General features: G+C 40.5%; 1 protein-coding gene across 1 annotated transcript in view; it reads left to right on the forward strand.

Annotated features, from left to right (window-relative positions):
- The window catches only part of ALG13 (ALG13, UDP-N-acetylglucosaminyltransferase subunit), a 30,717-nt gene extending 10,414 nt beyond the window's left edge, over window positions 1–20,303 (forward strand). The window contains exons 10-27 of the mRNA XM_014954926.1: window positions 68–149; window positions 498–678; window positions 1,598–1,673; window positions 2,378–2,486; window positions 3,653–3,717; window positions 4,632–4,732; window positions 5,510–5,637; window positions 6,334–6,562; window positions 6,726–6,839; window positions 7,057–7,213; window positions 9,238–9,370; window positions 9,824–9,859; window positions 9,992–10,047; window positions 10,687–10,749; window positions 11,103–11,274; window positions 16,510–16,550; window positions 17,418–17,601; window positions 19,474–20,303. Of these exons, the coding sequence (XP_014810412.1) occupies window positions 68–149; window positions 498–678; window positions 1,598–1,673; window positions 2,378–2,486; window positions 3,653–3,717; window positions 4,632–4,732; window positions 5,510–5,637; window positions 6,334–6,562; window positions 6,726–6,839; window positions 7,057–7,213; window positions 9,238–9,370; window positions 9,824–9,859; window positions 9,992–10,047; window positions 10,687–10,749; window positions 11,103–11,274; window positions 16,510–16,550; window positions 17,418–17,601; window positions 19,474–19,739 (2,193 nt within the window). The 3' untranslated portion in view covers window positions 19,740–20,303. The remainder of the gene's footprint in view (window positions 1–67; window positions 150–497; window positions 679–1,597; window positions 1,674–2,377; window positions 2,487–3,652; window positions 3,718–4,631; window positions 4,733–5,509; window positions 5,638–6,333; window positions 6,563–6,725; window positions 6,840–7,056; window positions 7,214–9,237; window positions 9,371–9,823; window positions 9,860–9,991; window positions 10,048–10,686; window positions 10,750–11,102; window positions 11,275–16,509; window positions 16,551–17,417; window positions 17,602–19,473) is intronic.
- Window positions 20,304–20,851: the final 548 nt, after the last annotated feature.

A 20,851-nucleotide genomic window follows, 5' to 3' on the forward strand; every position in this document is an offset into this window, starting at 1 on the left:
TTTTTTTTTTCACGCTTTAAATTTTTTTTTTTTTTTTTTTTTTTTTTTTTTTTTTAAATTTTCCCAGATTTTACTGTGTTGTTCCAGCAACGGCCATTATGACTCTGTATACACAAAACAATTCCAGGAAAATGCTGCTGTTTGCCAGGGTAAACTCGAAATCATTTATCTATGGAAAAGAAGTATGTGTTTTCATAAGTTTATAGACAGTATTTGTTTTGGTTTTCATGGGTGGGGAGGAGAGAGATGGAAGCTCGTTTAGTGTATATTAACACATACTCATTATTCTGTTGTGGAGTGTTGGACTAAATGACTTCCAGAGGTCCCTTCTTCCCACCAGAATTGCTTTATGGTCCTCTCCTTAATTGAATTTAATACAACTAGGGTCTTGTAACGACACGTAATATCTGAAGATACACTTACCTTGAAAATTGCCACAGTTCTTATGGATCTGGTATTATCTTAATTTGCCTTGAGCTTTGTTTTGATTTGTTTAGCTGTATTATATGAGATCCTGTACAAAGATGTGTTTGGCATGGATGAGGAAGAATTAAGGTCTGCAGTTGAGGTGTTTCGAAGTGGATCCAAGAAGAACAGAAACAGTGGCTTTGCAGGAAGTGAGGACGCCAGCTTTGATTGTCTTCATGAAAAAGTATCCAGAAATCCATCAGAAAAGAGGTAATATTTTGGGAATGCAATGTGGTAAAAGGGAAGCAAAAAAAATTAAAAGCCTTGCAAAGGGTAACTTTTCCAAGTTTTTTGGGGTATTGATTCTTTTTCCTATTTCATGATACACATGCAAAGCTGAAGTATATTGTGGAAGAGAGTGTGCTTTCCTTGAAACTGTGAAGTTCCAAGGAGAAAAAAAAATCTCGTAAGTTCACATAATTGAACATCCTCTGCTGCTGGCTATGTTGTGTGTGTTACTCTGTAAAATGACAACTTGTTTGTAAATGAAATTGTTCCTTATGTCATCAACATTTTTTTTTGTAAGATACTGTTATTACTCTTTTAAGCCTCTATAGCTCTGCAGAGGCAGTAGTGTACTGAAAAGATGAGCTTTGCTTTAGTTTGTTTGTCCTTTTTTAATGGCATCATACCCCAAATAGACAATTAAATGCTGGCATTATCCAGGTCTGTATCCCTGCTGGATGAGGGGAACAGACAGAATGTACCTATAGAAGCCCTTACATCCTATGTTGTTCAGATCACTAGATCTGAAAAGCTAAAGGGATGCCTTTGGCCATTACTGAATCCTCGCAGATGACATTGGTTTGATAGGACTTAGAGCAGAGTGTCTTGTTGTACTTGACAGTGCAAGAGTTTAATCAATCAGTGGAATAATCTTCATCCTTTCCTAATGCAAGCAGTAGTCTTCCTTAAGGGTGGGTGTTGGACCAAGTAAAGGTCATGTTCTTGAATCTGGGAAAAGACTTGTCCTATACTGCATTGCAGCCATGGCTAGTGTTTAAAGGCAAAATCAACCACTTGATGGCACCATGGTGCCTTTCCAGATTGTATGAACAGTTGGTTTATTTTAAGTTCTGGCTAGAAATTATGCATTGTATCTTTTGTAATCTTATTTTCAATTATTTAGGGTGGACAACTGGGAAGGCAATGATACTGACAATCCACAGGAAGATAAGTTCAAACAAAGCATTGAAGAAGAAAAGGTTTGTCAGTTATGGAAGAATTCCTTATGGTGGAGTATTTTTGTTGTTATATGATGTTACCCTTGTTAGTGCTAAACTCTCTTTTCCACCTTTTAAAAATTACTTTCTGGAAAGTGGGTGGCTTATTTCTTCCATCTGTTTGCCTTTCAGTTTTGCCTTTGAGTTTCTATTAAATTGGATAAGCCTTTTTACTTTCTGAGATTCTCTTGTTCTTTACATATTTTCTTTTTTCCCTCCAAAGATATAGCTTAGCAGATCTTTCCTGCGCTGCTGTTTGTTTTCCCAAAAATAGTTTAAATGAGTTCACTTTTGTTTTGAACACAGCAGAAATCACTTTGGAACAGTTTTAGAAACTCTACAGAAACCTGGTTTTAGATACAACAACTCAAATTCCCACCGGCTTTTGAAGCTGTGGTTTTACTGGTCTGGTTAGCTTTCTTGGATTCTTTTTGAGTAAAGAACATATCAGTTGTTAGTCTTGAGCCTGTTTTTGTCTATTGCAGAGTCTGTTTGCTCAGCTTCTGAATGTCTAAATACATTTTCATATTCTTGAGCTATAGTTTTTAGGCAAATATAGTAGAAGTTAAAATTCTGGAAAATAGTGTGTGTACATCTTAAAATGGTCCATAGATCCTGTCAGGATACAGACTATGCTGAACACATTAATTGCACTTGTTAATGCTCTGTTTCAACTCTGGTTTTAGCCTCCAGAAAATCCATCAAAGATGCCTGTTCCTTATAAAGTGCTTAAGGCACTGGACCCTGAGATCTATCGAAATGTGGAGTTTGATGTTTGGCTGGACAGCAGAAAAGGTATCTTTGAAAAAGGAAAACCAAACAATTCTCTCTGTACTAGGTTACATCACCTGTTTCTTCACAGCTGAAGTGTGAAGGGTACTAGTTAACCCAGCAGATACTTGTAGGTAGTAAATCTTGCTAGTAGCTGGTTTCTTGGCTTCATTTCAAAGTACAAAATACACTGCTTCTGACACTGTATAATGGTGATAAGGTTGCTTAAAATCTGACCACCGCTATTTAGTAATTATAGACTAGGAAATAAAAGGACTTAGAGTTCTGTACTCTGTATTACCATTCTGTTGTATTGGAAATCATTCAAACTTGAGAGTTTTTTGTTGCAGCGTGTGTGCAAGGACTTCTACTTTTTAAAGCATGATTTTTGACTTGTATAATAAGATATCAAATTTAGCATTGATATCTGTCAAATGAGTGGAGTTTTCTTTTGCTTCCCAGCTCTCCTGGGCTTGAACATTCTGTAGAGATTTCAAGGTCTTTGTGGCTTGGGATAGGTTGCTGCTTTTTGACATACAGTATGGCTCATCTGTAAAGCAAGAACTTACGAAGAAAGATAAGTTTTGAAGTGGTGTTTTATGTCTGATCCAAAGTGCTTTGCATACTGAGGAACTCCAGCATTTTACAACTGCATAAGCAATAATGAGGGTAATTAAAATTCTTGGAACAGAGCAGAGTAACTAATTATCTGTGTAGAGTCCTGATGTACAGAGAATCCAGGCAAGGAACCTACTGAAATGTAGCAGCAGGGAGACTTCAGACAATGTTGGTTTTTCTTAGATAACTTCTTATTTTTTCCAGGCGCCACCAGTACTCTGGCAAGGCAAGATATCTCCAACATTTTTAGTACCAATCCTGGTATTAAGTGCAGGATTAACTTGGTACCATCACAAAAAACATTGTAGTATTGAAGTAGTAGTGATACTTACTGCATTATCTGAGTATTATTGATGTCCTGTGATTTAGCTTAGTTATGGTCTGTTATAAGAACATCTACAGTTACTTCACCATTACTGTGGGGAGTGTTCAGATACGCATAGGAAACACTTAACTCAGTTGGCCTATAATTTGTAGTTAGATGCTGTCGTGAAGTACTTGTAGGATACATGAAGAAAGAACAGTAGTTTAAAGGCTTTTTCCTTTTTATTTATTTATTCATTTATTTTTAGAGCTTCAAAAAACTGACTACATGGTGTTTGCTGGGAGACAGTACTATTTAGGAGACAAGTGTCAGGTTAGTACTCAAAGGAGACTCAGTTATGATAAACTATTAAAACTTTTAAATGGAGTATGGTAACCCATAAAATCACTTGACTTCATAGAGTTTTCCAAGGCTTTTTCTCATTCTTTTCCTTGTTGCTATTAATCTGACTTTCTTTTTAATTTAATTTATTTTTTAAATCTACCTTTAAACATTGGGTAGTGTGAAGGAAAAACTGCTTGAAAACTTATTGTGAACCAGTGATGTACATTCTGTGAGCGTGGAAGTTGCAGACCAAGAGCTCAGAAGCCCAGGGTGTGTGTTTGAGGTAGTTGTCTATTGGATTTTCACTGGGGGTCACCAACAAGTCTGGGCAATCTTCTGCTTCTCCACAGTAATGTAGCAAATATTTTTATGAAATAGAAAGGGAAGAGCTAAAAAGGAAGGATTAGTGTGATCTGGCCAGGAGATACTGAAAGGAAGGTCAGCTTTCTTTGTATTACGGTGTTGTATGTAGCTAGGGTTTATTTTTTATCACTGTTTAAGGCAGTGCTGATGACTCACTCAGTGACTTGTTTCTAGCTGAGCAGAGCTTTCCTTTCCCATTTCCTGTTTTATCTCCTGTTCTTCTCAAGTTCTTAAACAGCGGTCTTCCTTGGTACTTATCTGTTTGGCACAGTGTATTAAAAAAAAAAAGTTAGAAAGGACGTATTTTCTTACCTTTCAGTCACTCAGAAGAGTTCCTCCCCTCCTTTCCTCTGTGAAGTTATTGCAGTGTTCTTTATTTTGCCTGCTATTTTGAAGAAGTATTTGAGACTCCTGAGCCAACTCAGTAATAATATACAATCAGCTAGGAGCAGCCTTTCCTATTGGTGGTTTGTAGACAGTATTGTGAATCCCCTGATACAGGTTGGCGTTTTTTAGAGCTTCCTGTATTTTCTCTCCAGGTGCGTCTGGAGCCTGGAGGTAAGTATTACAATGCTCATATCCAGGAAGTCGGGAAGGATGGCAACATGTTGACTGTATTCGTTGAGGAGCTGGCAGAAAAGTAAGCAGTCTGGTGACTTCATGTTCGAACTCTTTCTGGTTGAGTTTGTATATTCACAGATGCTTAAAATAGGATTGTTAAGGTACTTTGAAAAGAAAGGAGAACCTAGGCTTTTAAATACAAGGTGAGGCTTTGCTTCCTTACTGGCTATCACTCTTCAAACAGAACGTTGCAGGAAATTTTTTCTCTTGGATTTCTAATGACCAAAATAATTATTGTAATGCTTTCTGTGAAATCTTTCTGTTCAGTCTTCTCTTGAATGTTAAAGTGACCTTCGCAGTTTAGGCTTAATTCATGGATAGCAAATTATCCTCTGCTGTTGGTTTCTCTGGAGTTTTTATGTTGTATCCAAACAAACTAATTAATTGGCACTTCTGGTGAGTCTAATCACTTTCTCCACCTTGCTGTTCAAAGCATTCACCCTTCTCTGAACCTAGAATTTGGCTTGATGACATATTGGAAAAAATTTTGTGTTGTCATACGCCTTCAGGTGTACTTCTGAAGGCATATACAAATACAGGAAAAAAAGGCTTGACCCAGGAAGTCAGTAGTGCTGAGACTAAATGCTAGATTTTATTTTTTTTAATAAACAAGTAACAATTATGTGTGCTTGGTATCAGAGAAACATCTTTTTTTTATTTATTATTTCCACAAGCTGCCTACACTCTGTGGGTTTTTCTGTTCTATTCTCTTGTAGTATTGCTTCAGCTGATACTGTGCGTAACTGCACAACTGTATATCCTTGTGGCACTGCTAACATCAGTGTTCTTTGTGTAGGCATACAGTTCCTTTGGCAAACTTAAAACCAGTGACACAAGTGGCACCTGTCCTTGCCTGGAATATGGTTCCCAGCCGAAAAGGAGGAACCTATCAGAAAATAACAGGTGGATACTTCTCAGGAATAGGTTTGTACAAGGTTTCCACAAACATTCCTTCCCTTGGGGCCAGGGGGAGTGAGGGAGACAGTCATTACAGTTTTAACAGTAGCAGTTTTTGGATAGTAGAAGTTACTTAATACAGCTTGTGATATGAAGTTTGGTCATTGTAGAGGTTTGATGTAAAGTGATCCTTCAGACAGAGGGATAAATTTACCTTTGCAACGGAACAAATCCATTGAAAATATAAAGTTAGCATTGCTCAAAATTGCCAAGAAGAAATTTGGCAATTGAGAATTATGTACAAAGATTGGGTCTGTGAACTAAAACGTTTGTCTGATTTGGCCTTCGCAGAGATGCATGGACAGACTAGGGCTTCCCCAGCTAATTAAATATGGGTTGTATTTTATTAATTTGGAGAGGGTTTTTTTAATGGATAAATGCAGCCTTCGTAAAGAGATTTTAATGCTAGGAGTCCTGGTTTCATTAGCTGAGGTTGGGAAGGTATTCACATGTGAGAGGATCGTATTCTGCTCATAATTTAGAGTGCCTGCTTGAGCCTTCAAAATATGGGTATGCAGTTTGCATACTTAATACTTTTTCTGGGATAGGCCATTTTCCATGTGTCCAGATATTGTCTCTTCTCGAATGATGAATAGAACATGGCTCTAAAGTCAGCTGTTTAAGCTGTAAATCTGTCTTTTCTGTCCTCAACTGAAACTGTAGAAATGGATATGAAAACACGGAAGAGAATGCTTAAGAAAGTTCGCGGAAAGGAAGTCTTTATGACTGTGGCTTATAGCAGGGGTCAGCCAGTTCTTCCACCCCGGCTACAGCACAGTTCGGGGCGCTCTCCTCCAGTTCACTGCTCACAGGGTGGTGGAAACATGGCACCTTATGAACACTACCCTCAGAATCCTTCTCAGAGACCCAACCGTGGATTTGGGATGCCAAGGTATGAGGCCTTGAAAACTTGTCTGAGATCACCACTCGTTTTCCATTCATTCTTGCTGCAGATTAGTTAGGAGAGAGTTTGTGCTATTTAATAGGTAAAACTACAAATGAGTTCATCTGAGAAGCACTTCCTGGTAATTGCACCTTTTACCCTTTAAACTTAGGGGATCTGCCCGATTTATAAACAGGCACAACATGGTTGGCCCTCAAATAGCATTCTACCCCAGTCCAGGAAAGAGATGCTATCAGAGCTATGACAATTTCTCCTGCAGGTCCTGGTAAGTGAATACAAACCTCTTTACAAACTGTTGCTCTAAAAGAGCTGGGGAGGATGGTGGGAAAGGTATGTGGAGGGCTGAGTTGGCTGTTAATGGCACCGTAAGAAACAGTGGGTTTATTGTGCCTCTCCAAAAAGAACAGAGTTAAAACTGAGTAATGAAACCAAGGTGAAGCTCCAATAGGGATGATTCTTAACGTCCTTTCTTGTTTTTAAAGCTCCTACAGCCGTAGCCGCCGTCAGATGCAGTGTGTAAATAAGGAATGTCAGTATGGGTTTGTACCGGGGAACGGAGAGGAGCCTCAAGGACCCGAAGAAACGATAACTTTCTATGAAATTGAAGGAGAGGATGACACTGCTTTTCCCAATTTACCAGTAAGTTATGAGCAAGGGGTATGTTAAAACCTCTCAAAGAGAGAGGAGGTGCGAGGGAGAGGGGGAAGCTGTACAGGTGCACAGCATTACCTAAGTATACAGCAGTATTTTTTATATATTTTTTTTTCCCCTGTAAAAAAAAAGCTGTAGTAGGGAATGTGTTTTTGATAAGGGAAGGCTGACATGAGTCTAGATCCCGTACAATGTGCTTAAACGTTCCGTTTTTCTAAATGTTCCCCTTCTTTCTCTCTCCTCTCACCAGCACCACTTGTTTATTCTTCAGTGTGTTTTCCTTTCTATTGCAGTATGAAAACAAAACCAAAAAAGCAACCCCTTCGCACTGTGGCTGTCTGTCTAGCTCTAAATATTGTGGGAGAAAGCTTTTCACTTGTTTGTCACACTGTAATTTATCATTTGTGTAACTAGATTCAGAGGCTGTATAGCGGTAGCCTGGCTTGTTCCTATGAATTTACAGTTGTGATGTTTTGGGCTAGCATGTTCTTGAAACAGATTTGTCTGCAACAGAGACAGGAGAAAATTCCAAGTCTAGACTTTCTGTTGGGTTGCAGATGAAGTGGCACAGTGTATTCTGACACTGTAGATCTTTTTCTTCTGCTTGTAGTCTGAGCCCCAGTACAAATCTGGATATGCTACCAAAAAATCAATTGATATTTAGGTATCTGAAAGCAGATCATTCTTTTAAAAAGCCCTAAAAAAATAACAACAAAAAAACACCCACCTTGGTACATTTGAAGTTCTTTTTACTGTGTTGAAGCAGGGAACTGAAGAAATGTTAGACTTGTATTTAGATGAGAGGGGGGGATCTGTTCAGGGCTGTTTGAGCAGCAGCCATTTTTTAATTTGTCCTCGTGCTAGATCTGTAATCTCTGCTCTGATTTTCTTCCAAGAGTGTCAAGGAATAAGGACAGATTACCTTGCTTTTTTTTTTCCCCCCGACATGAAATCAATGCAGTTTACTAATTTTTCCTCTCCCTTTCTAGACTATATACTGCAGCTCCTAATGAGTAGTTTTTAATGTTCATTCATTGACTTTGTTATTGTCAATGCCAAAGCCTTTTTTCTGTCTTTTCCTTGTCTTGTTTAGTAAAGGAATATAACATTTCCTGGGGAAGGATGCATCTTGCAGAAAACTCTGCGATCCTACTAGAGGCCTGGTGGGAGAATCTTCTGACTTTCCACCTCTGCTTCAACCTTGGAAATCTTACAAGCCTCTTTGAGCACTTTATCGGTCTCATAGTCACCGTGTCTTCTGAGGAGAATTTTGAGTGTCACCTTAGCCATCACAAAAGAGGGCATCAACTCATTTTACTCGAGCTCCTCAATCCTGTATTCCTGCTTCAGAGAACTCTGTGTTTTAAATTCTGGTGCAGCTAAAGACTGATGTCGATGTAAAGGCAAAGGGCATGTGAAGTGTTAAAGTTGAGTCCTGTGGGAAAACTTGATGAGTGCTGCTTTCTGAAAAAGCCAGTCTTGCATGTGTGGTTCAAGTTAGTGCAGATAGTGGTGACTATGCCAGCAGCCACCTGTGGGTTTCACTAATTGCAATAGAGAGAACCTTTTTCTATGGTGATTAGAGTATCTGGATGAACTGATATGCTGTTGGTGTGGTGGGCATGCTCCAGGATGAGGAACACTGGAGTATATGTTGAGGGTGGCAGCCTTAGCTGTTGCTTTGAGGCTGCTCCCTCCTTTTTGGTTTTGTCAGAGCTTTAGATGATGCTGGCTAAGTTCTGGGAGGGAGCAACTTGACTGTATTGCATAGGACAGTGGTAGGTCTTCAACAATAAATTACCTTAAGTATGCAGCCAGAACAAAAGGTAGAGGAAAGAAATGTGTCTGCAACTGTGGTGCTGTAATCAAGGTGCCTAGGAATGGACACACAAATGATAATTCTAGTGAGTTTTGGTTGCAGCAAGCTTGGTCAGCCTGTTTCTACTCTTCATGTATGTAGTGCATGCAAAGACTTTAAATTCTAATTGCACAATTCTGACTTTGCTTTTTAGGGTCAGGGTAGCCCTGCTGCTGTTGTCCATAGTCCAGCAGGATTTTGGGTAGCAAGGAGAAGTCCAAACTCTGTTCCACCTAACAAGCAGGCCCTGAATTCCTCAGAGGAGGAAGAAGAAACGAGTGAAAATGGTAAGTTCTCAAAGGATTAGTGGACGAAAAGACAGGTTTAGAAGACCTTCAGTGTGCTTTTGATTGTCAAAGCAGGTTCCTTACATCTCCTAAGTATCTGTTTATTGTGAGCTTTGAACATGCCTGTGAGCTTATTATTTTTTATTGTGGTCTGATAGAAATGTGTTACTTGTGTTTAAGCTTGCTATGCTATGACCACTGTGATTGCATAGGCCTGTAGCAAGCCAAGTTGCTGCTTAAAAATGGATGTAGTAAGTTGGTAACAGTAACCTTGATAGTTGTTGGAATAAAAAAAAACGAGTCTTGAGTGTTTCACTACCTTTTCTGCACAAAACAAGATGATACTGAAAGCATATTAATGGATGCACTGAAATGTAATTGTGGTAACTTCAGCTTTAAGCTTTTATTTATTTTTTTCTCTTGAATCACAGTTTCCTGTTCTCTCCCTTGTAGGGAAATTTCATGAAGAATATATCTATGCACCTCCAGGTAAGTATAACTTTTGTCTTTACTGATAGAACACTCGGTGAGTGTAATGCACTCATAATGACCTTTATTTAAGTTTCTGAAGGATTAGATTTAATGCTGCTTTTTTCAATTAATTTTGCCTATGCCCTCCAGATCCTGACTGTGAAACTGCAACAGTATTTAGTTCAGCAGAACCTGCAGCAAACTTGGTAAGCTTTAGTCACTGCCTCTTCGGATTAGGAATCTTTGAAGTGTGTCGGATTCTTCATAGAAACTGTCCTTGGATGCAGACTTAACATAGGTCAGAGACTTCTTTTGGAGGAAAGGAATGGTGGTTTCATTTATATTTTCACCTCTCTTTTCCTCTCTAAATGGTGAGGTTTATCTCTGAGTCTGCAACTATAGTCTGAATTGTACTAGATACATTAATGACTTTTCCACTTTCCCCTCTGCAAAGAGAAAGTGTGTATTTGAGTGCTGTTTACTTTTCTTCTTTTTCTGCTCCAGACAGCACTTGCTTTTATCGCGCTACCCTTAAGTCCTACTCCAGTTAGTCTCATTCCTCCATTATGAGGCTGGAGAAATCTCACCTCTGATAGAATTGACTTTGGAATATTTTTTTTAAAATCTGAAACTGAATGTTGAGTCACCTACTGGTCTACAGTGGGTGTGAAAGCCAGCCATGTGTGTGTCAGAATAAAACTGCTTTCACTCAATTTACGAAAGATCCTCTGTGTGTGTGTGTGTAGTCTGTAAATTAATAAAAAAAATTAGGGGTGTGGTGTGTGTGCCCCTTGTGACTTCTTTGCCTCTTAAATGGACTGTGCTTTACTTTGGAATCCCTTCAGGAAGAAGGGGCAGTCTCTGTGTCACCTCAAGATGGTGTTGCTTCCTACGGCTATCCCCAGAAGGTAGTACCTAGTACTTTACTGTGGTGGGTTTGTGGAGAGGTGACCGCTCTGCTTGGTTAGTGGCAATTTGTGGGCTCCCTTTACCTGCCTCTTCAAGCATCCTGTAGCAAAGAATGCAATTCCTAAAGTAAAAACAAAATAGAAGGGTGAAAAGATGCCTTGCAGATGTCTGCAACTCTAAACTGGTATTATCAAGCCAGCTTTTAGAGAATGGGGTTATTTAGCTGCCTTTTACAGCTAGGACTTCCAAAATGCATTTATCTGAAGTGAGAATTTTTGAACTGTGATATTTCATAATCTTTGACAAAGCCAGTTGTAGAGGCAGTCTGCTGATACTCTTGACTTTTTTCCAGGTGTTGGTGAACTCTGCGGCAATCTCAACCTCAACAGGTGTTTATGCTGCTCCAGCTACAGGCTTCTCCTCAAATTCTGCTGCCTCCACTCCAGCCAGTGTCACAACAGCAGTTCCCCCACAAACAGCAGTTCAGCCAGTCATAGTATCTCCCCTTTCTGTAGGGAGGCCAGGTAGAGTGTACATACTATCACTGTGGACTTGGATTTTGAAGTAACTCATTTAACATTTAAATCACTTAAAGTGGTTTGTCTGTTCCCTGTTGCTCTAGAACAGACAGTTATGTAAGGGAAGTCTGGCCTGCCTTCTAGCATGGGGAAATGATTGAAAAAGACCTTTATTCTTAACTGGAATATGAAGCTTGCTGATAGACATACAGTTAAGGCTTGTGAGATTGGAACCTTCCCATCTGTTTTTTAAATTTATTTTGGACTTCTTTTAAAGTGATTTCTAAAGAGAACTTTGTTAAAGCTTGCATTTAGGGCCACTGAGATGACAAAGTAGTGCATGCTTAATTGTGTAACTTAGCATCTTGCTCATTTGACATGCCATTGTAAATTTGACTTGACTTTTTTTTTTCCTTCTAAATGTAACAGTTTCTTCAGTGCCATTCCCAGTTTATTCAGCTCCTCTTCCTCCAGTCAGTGAGGTGGGAGAAGCTGGTGCCGTTCTTCCACCTTACTCTTGTGATCCCAGTGGCAGTGATCTGCCTCGAGGTAAAAACGGTATTTTGTGCTTTTACTACTGCTGCTCTTCAGCACAGTTCTGACTTACGCTGTTAAGTTTCCATGGGGAACACACCTATAGCGGGGAAAAAATAGCTCTTTGCAGCTTGTAGGGAGTGAGAAATACTACTATGGATGCTTATGCTAAAAATGTTCGAATTCCTGGTTCTGAATAATAGCAAGTTCATACCTGACTCAAATATGTGATTACTGCAGCTTTAGATATCACCCTAAGAAATTAATGCTAAGAGAGAGTGTGTTTGGCCTATATCATACTAGTTCTTGGTGGAGTAATCATTTTTCTGATAACTGATTTAAAAAAAACTTTAAAATCTGCTTTTGCACAATTCAGTAGGCTATTGTGTTGTTTTCCTGTGTGGGTCCAAGATGTTGTTCTGTGTTATCATAAACAGGGGATAAAGTGTAGGGTCATCCTGTTCGTTGGGTGCGTAGCCTTTTCTTATACTGTCATCAGTAATGATGGTGTTTAAGGTACATTTCAGCTGTTAAGCAATGAGCATGCACAGGCCAACATAGTACTTGCCAGTCTTTAGTCAACTTGCTCTTTCTTTTAAGAATATTGGCATACCATGCCATGTTGCAGCAGACAGCCGAGCTTGATAAGCAGTGCAAAAGGCATATACATATTCGATTATTATTTTTTGTTACTAATTTATCCCTGCATTCTGCCATGTTTATGGCTCACAAGGCATAAATAGAGCCTGTAATTCATGGACCTTTGTTTAATAACTGAAAGATCAAGCTGTCTGCTCTCCTAATCATAAGCTAAGTGCCTCACCACTACAGGAATAACAGTTCTGCTTGCTGTTATGCTGTGTAACTTACTTTTCTCTAGGAGGGGAATACTGCGAGGCCCAGGCATGCTGCCATTGCAGCACTGCATGCCTGTCAGTAGGCAGATAAGTCTGATCTGTGATGCAGCGTCTTGTCTTGGCTAATAAGGATTGAGTGTGTGTAGTTTTGGACAGAGTATCTGTAGCCTACTCTAAAGAGCAGCAGTTCAAAACTGGCTGGCTGTACACGTTTTCATTTTTTGAGTAATGGGTGTATCCCTGCTTGAAGTACACCAGGCTTTTTAAATATTCCCCCATACACTGGCGGTGTTGAAGGTCTGTGCATCATAGCTGGCTTATTCTAAGAGCCATTTATAGATAGAGCTGATGAAATCACTTTGTCAGACTGACTACCTTTAATTCAAGTTCTGAACCTCCCATGTTCTCTGTTGGTGGAGAGAGTAGCTCTTCATTCAGAGGTGAGTGACAGAAAGAACTGGCTGTATATAGGTAGGGTCTGTGAAATCAAAGTATTCCTTTTTGCACTGCACTGTTTTGAAAAGTGTAGTTTCGCTGTAGTTGTCTGACTTTAATTTCCTCTCCACATCCTTCCACCCCTCCCAAAACAACAAAAAAATACAGGAAAACCCCCACCATCCTTGTAACTGACTATGTTTCAGGTTGTAGGTTTTATTGCATCAGAATATAAAGGCTTCTGTTCCAAAATCTGTTACTTGAAGCTGTGCTAATTCTAGAGGGCTAATTTCAGATATGGTAAAGAGCTACTCTTGATACCTATGGCTGGGGTGGCTACATCTGGTAGGTTGCAGAACAACTTTGGGGTGAAATGCTATGGATTCTTTCAGTTGCATTTACCATGTAACATGCTTGTCTTGTCAGAAGTTGATCTGGAAAAAGGCAGGTTCCAAAACACTGTGGTGTGGCTGCTCAAAGGCCTGCAGCTTTCACAGGTACTGCTAATGTGCCCTGCAGCAATTCTGTTCTCTTCTGGTGCTATCAGTTCCTGGTTTTGTTAATCTTGAATATTCTGTTTTCCACCTCCCTGCTGCAGTAGCATCGCTGTAGATGATACTATGCAAACATCTGAGTTAATGGTTTTCAGCTTTAGTTGAATGTCCTTAACTGAGGCATTCAGCACTTGGGAGAACTGGGCGTTAAGTGTACTGACAAGAATCTGGAGTGGATGTGGATTAATAACCACTTCAGACGCTGCCTGTAGCTCTTCAGCTGAGTCGCTCCATAATATTGGCCATGTCCTTCTTGGCCTAGACTCTAGGAATCTTTTTTAAGGGTTTGAAGGTTGGTAGTGCGTAAGGAATTGCATGTATTGCTGGTATAGACTGGGAGTGTGACTGTCAACAGGCTGGAGTCCTGGGCCTGGGAAGAAAACCTGCCATGGGCCTTAGTATTCCTTTGGTCCATCTGCCTGCGTTCCAGTTTCCAGAGTCTCTTGGATCTCCTTTTAATGGAGCTTAGGGCTTGTGAAGCACGTTTATGAACACGGCGACCTTAGGTGTCCTACCCTTGCCGTCTCCCTTGTGTTTGAAGGAGCTGTTGGTCAAAGCCAGCTTGATGTTGCTGTGCTCTGGAGACTGCGTTAGTGTTCAGGGCTGACCCGAGCTTCCCATCGGCACAGCAGAAATTTTTATTGTGGTTTTTGTCCCGATGCACTATAAGATGAGATTTTTATCGGTAGTCAACGTGGTCTGTGTATTTTCATGTCAGGGCGGTTAGCTTTTTTTTGGCTTAGCTGTTGCTCCGTAAGGGTGATGTGTTTTGCTGAAGATTGACTTGGTTTTGAGACATCTAAAAGAGGAATATAAACAAAAACTGGTCTCCTACTGTACTGGCTTCTGTTTCAGCATTCCACAGACGTCAGTATTTCCAGTATCAGGTTGTCACTTCAGTCTCCCGGCTCTTCCTTTGTACTGTTATCGCTGCTATGAAGCAGCTGCTTCATTCAGCTCTTAGCTTGTTTTGCATAGATTTGCATAAACAATTGAAGAACAAAATCAGATTTTTTTTTTTTTTAAGAAGAAAAAAACCCGCTTGTTCCAAATGTAGATGCGGTTTCAGCTAGATACTGAAAAGTTGGCATTTATGTGAGCCCGTGGGTTATTTCTAATATTTCACTGACTGCGGTCAGTGTTGCAGCCAAAGGGCCAGCACTTTCTGGAGTGAGCTGAGGGCTGTAAGATGTAAGGCAGGATCTGTGCGCGCTCCCTGAAGTAGCCGTGTGGATGGTTGCCCTGATCAAAGGTGCTGAACGAACAGGGCAAGGGTTGAGAATTGGCAACAGCCCGAGAGGAGCAAATCTTTGTGCGTTTCAAGACTGGGGTTTGCATTTCTGAGGCTGTGCCCCTCTGCAGCCAAGTGCCACGCAGGGTGCTGTGGCAGAGCAGAGCTGGGGAAGTGTCCACGTGGGGTGGGTGGGTGGGTGGGCAGGGAAGGCGATGTGGAGCCAAGGCCCTGGTGGCAAGAAGCTGGTCTGTATGGTAACTCTGGAGATGAAGACCTTAGTGGCTCATGCCTTTTGAGTTGTCTCCTTTCTGTCCCTGTCAGCTCCCAGCAGGACTAAAGCAAAGACTGTGTGTGTCCATGTGTGTGCAGTTCTACTGCTGTGGAATAGGTTGGTTTGCTCTTCCTGAGACTCGAAAACAAAGCTGTGTTTGAATCTGAGAAATCAAGAATTTTTCTCAGTTACATTTCCAGAACTGCATCATAGGATTAAAGCATGCACTCTCTTTTGTCCTTTCAATGATCAGCTTTAAAGTTGAAAATTTCTTCACTGGTTTTGGACAGTTGGAAATGCCTTTCCAAGTCCAAACCCCTGTTGTTCTTGGAACAGGGTGTCAAAGTTCCTCCTCGCATCTGGGATTGCTTCTCAGCGTATCATGTACTTGCCTGGGTACAAATTATTCCATACATGGAAGACAGAAGTAAAAGACTACTTGCAAGAAACCATGGAACTCTGAATACCCTTGTTAGGAAGGGGAAGGAAGAAGTATACTCCTTATTCCTCCCTTTTCCTACCCTCTCAATTTTTCGGACTTGATACAGTTGAGGACACCCCCAAAACTAGGTCAGAAGGTTTTAGGATTGCTGCATGTGTTGTCCCCATTGACATGTCTCTGGTCACTGCTCAACAAAGCTCTGAAGATGGAGATAGTGGCAGAACCAGACTAAACAGTGGGCAGAAGCTGCATGAACCTGGAGTCTCTGTGGAGCTGGCCCGTTGTCTCGCAAGCCAGCCCGGTCTGGGTATTTGCAGTATGTATGGAGAGTATGTATATAATGTGTGTGTACTGAGGGTGAATTGTCACTAGTGTATGACAAGGCTGCTTCTGCCTGCCTGTGTGCTTGCAAACCCTTTCTCATTGCTCTAGTGAGGAAGGGAGGGAGTGCTTTTAGTGCTCAACTTAATGTAGGAGATCATAATCAAATTCTTAGTTGATAAAATAAGTTTTCCTGTAAAAATCCACCCTTACTAGGAAGCCGGAATTGCTGAAGTCTTAATTGCTTAGACAGTGGAGACTTGTAACATACTGATAATTATCTCTTGTGTAATAAAGATGCATGAACCGAAATTAAAGCTAATATAATTGTTGAAGTTAGATATTCAGTTGGTCAGACAAATGCTTTGCTATTGCACAAATACCTAGCTGTATTAGCTTAGGAAGATAAACTGGTTTTAATGGCTACTTATATTTAAGATACATTCTTTACACTTGAAATTTTAGATGAGAAGTAGTGCTATAATATTCCATTAAGTAAGAGTAATTTTAAAAGTGCTGTTGATGTGTGTAAATGTCTTTTGCTTCTCGGTTTATACTCCTGTTCCCTTTAATGTCATGTTCTTTAATTTCAGATACAAAGGTCTTACGGTATTATTTTAATCTGGGATTGCAAGTAAGTGCTTTTAAAATTAGTAAATTGTGTGTAAAAACTGCTCTTTTTCTTGCCAAATGTACTGATGTATTTAAGAATTCCAAGTGTGCTAAATGTGCATCCTGTGCACTTGATTATTAATACGTATAGGCATGCTTAATGGAGATTAAAGTATAGCTCGGGAAGTAAAGTTCTAACTCAAAATGTGAAGCACACTAATAGGTATGTTTAATTGTTGTACCTTGGGTTATGGTGTTGGGGTTTTTGGTTTTGTTTTTGAAGAGGATGGTGGATAAAAATTCTTCTTTCTGTAAAGGTAAGGGGAAAAACCTGAGTCATTCTTAAGAAAACTTGTGTACTTAGACGAGAACTCAAAGACCATTAGGGATGTGTGGTTTTGAGTCTTCTAGGACTTGTACAGATGTGTTCAGACTGGTTAGCACCATTTCTCTAGCTAGCAACATTTTCCTGCTTGCTTTGTGTTCTGGGAGCTCTTGCTCTGCTGAGGAGTTGTCTCTGCACCAGCAGTCTTAAGCAGTGCCAGCACTGCTGCTCAGAGAAGTAAAGGAAGTCACATCAGCTTCTTCACCTGAAGAAACAGGAGAGATCTCTTTGAATGTAACTCAGTCAATAGGTGGGAATCTTCTTTCTCTGTAAAGATTTCTGACAGAACCTCAGTGTGAAACTGAGGTGGCTGTTGCTGCAAACATTGCAGTATCTTTTCTGGTAGGCTGTATGGGTTTGGTTTTTTTTGCTGTGTCTAATATCTTAAGGGGCTAGCAAGGAAAAGAACTTCTAACTTTAGATCAGAAACTAGTAGTGATTTGGAGGGGGATGGAGTATCTGTGGTTGCATGCATGACCTTGTATTTTTATCTTGTCTCAAAAGTATTGTCATCAGAGCTATTGGCCTTCCATGATGTATGTACAGCCAGTGCTGCCACCGTCACCTGTGGAAGTTTATCCAGCATATGCTGAGCCAGCTCCTGTCCTAGATCAGTCGGTACCTCAGCTCTACACTGATGCTGGGCGAACTGAAGTCCACCAGGTTCCCTTGGAAGCACCTGCAAATGGTTAGTATTGGAGTATAAGGTGACATACACAACTAATGAGAAGAGAGGGAATAGGTTTTCAGAGCTTGACGGCTCACAGGAGCTGCTTGCCTGCAGCTTTGCTATCCTGTAAGAAGTGTGAGGTTGGCAGGACACAGAGTAAGCCTTGTAAGGGGTTTTCACAAGTTCCTCTGCTATCTGTGGTACTGTAAAATATGTCAGAGTCAGTGGTGTAGCCACCAATGTGTCAAAGGCTTTTATAGCCTTAAAAAGGAAGAAGTAATCGGTTCTAAACCTGTACCAGGTATGCTAACTTGAGAGAACATTTTCTAAAACTGAAGGAATCTCTTTGCTTACTGATGAGCAAATAGAGATGATATCAAAACAGCATGCCTCTATTTAAAGTAAAGGAGACAGCTGAGTTTTGGCAAGCCCTGAGCATTAGTACTTCAACTCCACGGTAATTTTTAAAGAGAAGATGTTGCAAACCTTGGTTTCAGGCTTAGCTGTTGTCCTGGTTTCAGCTGGGATAGAGTTAATTTTTTTCTAAGTGGCTGCTGTGTTTGATTTAGTATGAGAATAATGTTGATGACATGTATTGTTCTAGTTGTTGCTAAGTAATGCTTATATTAAGTCAAGGACTTTTTCAGTTCCCTGTAGAAGCTGAGAAGGAGCATAGACAGGACAACGTGGTCAAAGGCGTATTCCATACTGTAGACTCATGCTCAGTATATACATAGGGGTTGGAGGGGGACAGGGATTTGTGATCACTGCTCGGGATGGGCTTGGGCAATCAGTCATTAGGTGGTGAGACCAATTGTATTGCATCACTTTTTTTTTAATATATATATTGTTTTACTGTTACTAATACTTTCTCTTCCTTACTGTTCTATTAAACTGTGTTTATCTCAACCCACAAAGTTGGGGGGCTGGGGTTTTTTTTGTGGGTTGGTGTGGTTTTTTCCTTTTTTCTCTCTTCCCCCTATCCTGCTGTAGGGGAGGGAAAGAACAGCTGCATGGTCCTAGTTGCCAGCTGGTGTTAAACCATGACAGCTGTTATCTCTTGAGTAGCCCTTACACCAGCTGTGTCTCTTACTGTGCATAAAATTTACAGTAAAACTTAGTTTCAACTGGCAGCTTGGTAACAAGCTTATAGATACACTTGGTGGTAAATAGGAGGACAGTATTAAATGAGGAAAAAGATGACCAAAAGGTCAGATGCCTAGCTCATTAAAATCTATGGAACATGGCAAAAAGTCAGCATTGGAAAGGAGCATGTGATAACAAAACTGTTGCTCAGATGCATAGATGCTTATTGCTTGATAACGCTTCAGCCTGTTTAGCTAGGGTGGTTCTTTTGCACAGATTAATGTTGCATGATCAGAGATAAAATAGGGGAAGAATACCCTAGAAGAGATTCATAGAATAGTTAGGGTTGGAAGGGACCTTGAAGACCATCCAAGCCCCCTGCCATGGCCAGGGACACCTTCCACTAGACCAGGTTGCTCAAAGCCCCATCCAACCTGGTCTTGAAGACCTCCAGGTATGGGACATCCACAGATTCTCTGGGCAACCTCTTTCTGTGCCTCACTACCCATGTTTTAGCTCTTTACCTGAGTTCCTGTTGAAAAAGCTGCCACTCCAAAGCAGAATGCTGCTAAAGGATTCTTGAACAGGGTTTAGTGAGAAGATGAGCAAGTTGTCCTCTAGTCTAACTTAGGACCTAAGATGATTTTGACCCTGCCATTATGGGGTGTAAAATTGTAATCTAAATGGATTTTTCCCTCTTGGCCACCAAAACAATGCTGTATTCACCACAGCAAAAGTCTGCATAAAAAGGCCATGGATGTGGTAAAATATGGTAAGTGTGTGTATTTTGTTCTGTTTTTTAAGGTAACTTCCAAAATGCAGAGCCTCCACCCCTGTCCTACGGGCCAGTATATTACCAAGTCGTGTCAGACCCCTTCAGCCAGCAGTCTCTCCCTGGGTTTGATTCTTTAGTACCTGCCTATCGCTATGTTGGTACCTGGCATCCTGTAAATCCACCATATGGAAATTCTCCACAGATTGCTAATGCTGTAAGTTCTGGACCACTGCACCAAGTCAGCTATATTGCCTCACCTAACCCTGCACCTCATGATGTGCCTCAAGGAATGTAAATCTGGGATCTATAAGCTCACTGCTTGCCCTTGGTTTCTCTTGTTTCTTGTTTGTCAACTATATATTAATATTGGTTTGTAAATGTTGTTGTGTCTCAGTGGGCTGTGTCACTTGATTAAACTGCAATCCAATTTCCCATTTCTCTATAGGTTTATGCTAGTGATAGTTGACTTGACAAGATGATGATGTAGTCAATGAAGTAGGAAAGCACAGGAAAAGAGTACACACAAACTGTAGTGCAGGGAACACAAAGCTTGAATTGGACTACATAAAGTATGTGTAAAAACATATGCTATCACTAAAGGAATGTTGCATCATGTACCTCTGTGAGGGGTTGCACTGGAAGACTTAGACACCCAGTTCTTTTTGAAGCACTGAAGTAGGCTATCACTACAACTACAGATAAAAATTGGGCTCAGGGTCATTGGAGGATGAAAATGTTTGAAATAGGTTGGCTTTCTCAGATTTCGCAAAACAAAACCACTTTGCTGCTAAGGGACACGTTTGTAATAGCTGTATTTCTCCTGCCTAATCTCATTCTGCTTAGGTTTCATGTCTCTTGAGTGCGTAAGAATACTGTTTTGATCTGTTGTATATTGCTGTTTGTAAGATTTGTTTTGTGAAAGCTGTTGCACAAATGGTGGTAGTCTTGGTGTTTAGTTTGCACTGATAGCACATAATAAAAGCATTGAACACATGAAAACGAGTGGTCATTTATCACTGGCAGGTTTCGTTCCAGACAAGTAGTCATCCAACAGCCCAGACTGAAGAAATGTATTTGTCTTGTGTGGGATAAGGCTGTTCCAGCCTTCTATGAGAAATGAGCAAGTTTTCAGCATGAGAACAAAGTGCAGTGGAAAGCTCTAATTATGTCTTTGTTGATAAATTTAGGAAGAAAACAGTGCATGCTCTGTGCACGTCAACCGCAGTTCTTTCAAATTACTGTTTGCACAGGCTCTGTCTTTGATAGAAACTTACACTGTATGTGCACAATCAAAAAGAAGTGGGTGTGAGTTTGGCCCTGGTGGTATCATGGTGGCATAGCCCTCTCATGGGGTAGGAATCACAGAATCCCGGAATGATATGGGGTTGGAAGGGACTTCTGGAGATG

The sequence above is a fragment of the Calidris pugnax genome, unplaced genomic scaffold (assembly GCF_001431845.1).
Source record: "Calidris pugnax isolate Ruff unplaced genomic scaffold, ASM143184v1 scaffold38, whole genome shotgun sequence".
Classification (NCBI taxonomy): Eukaryota; Metazoa; Chordata; class Aves; order Charadriiformes; family Scolopacidae; genus Calidris; species Calidris pugnax.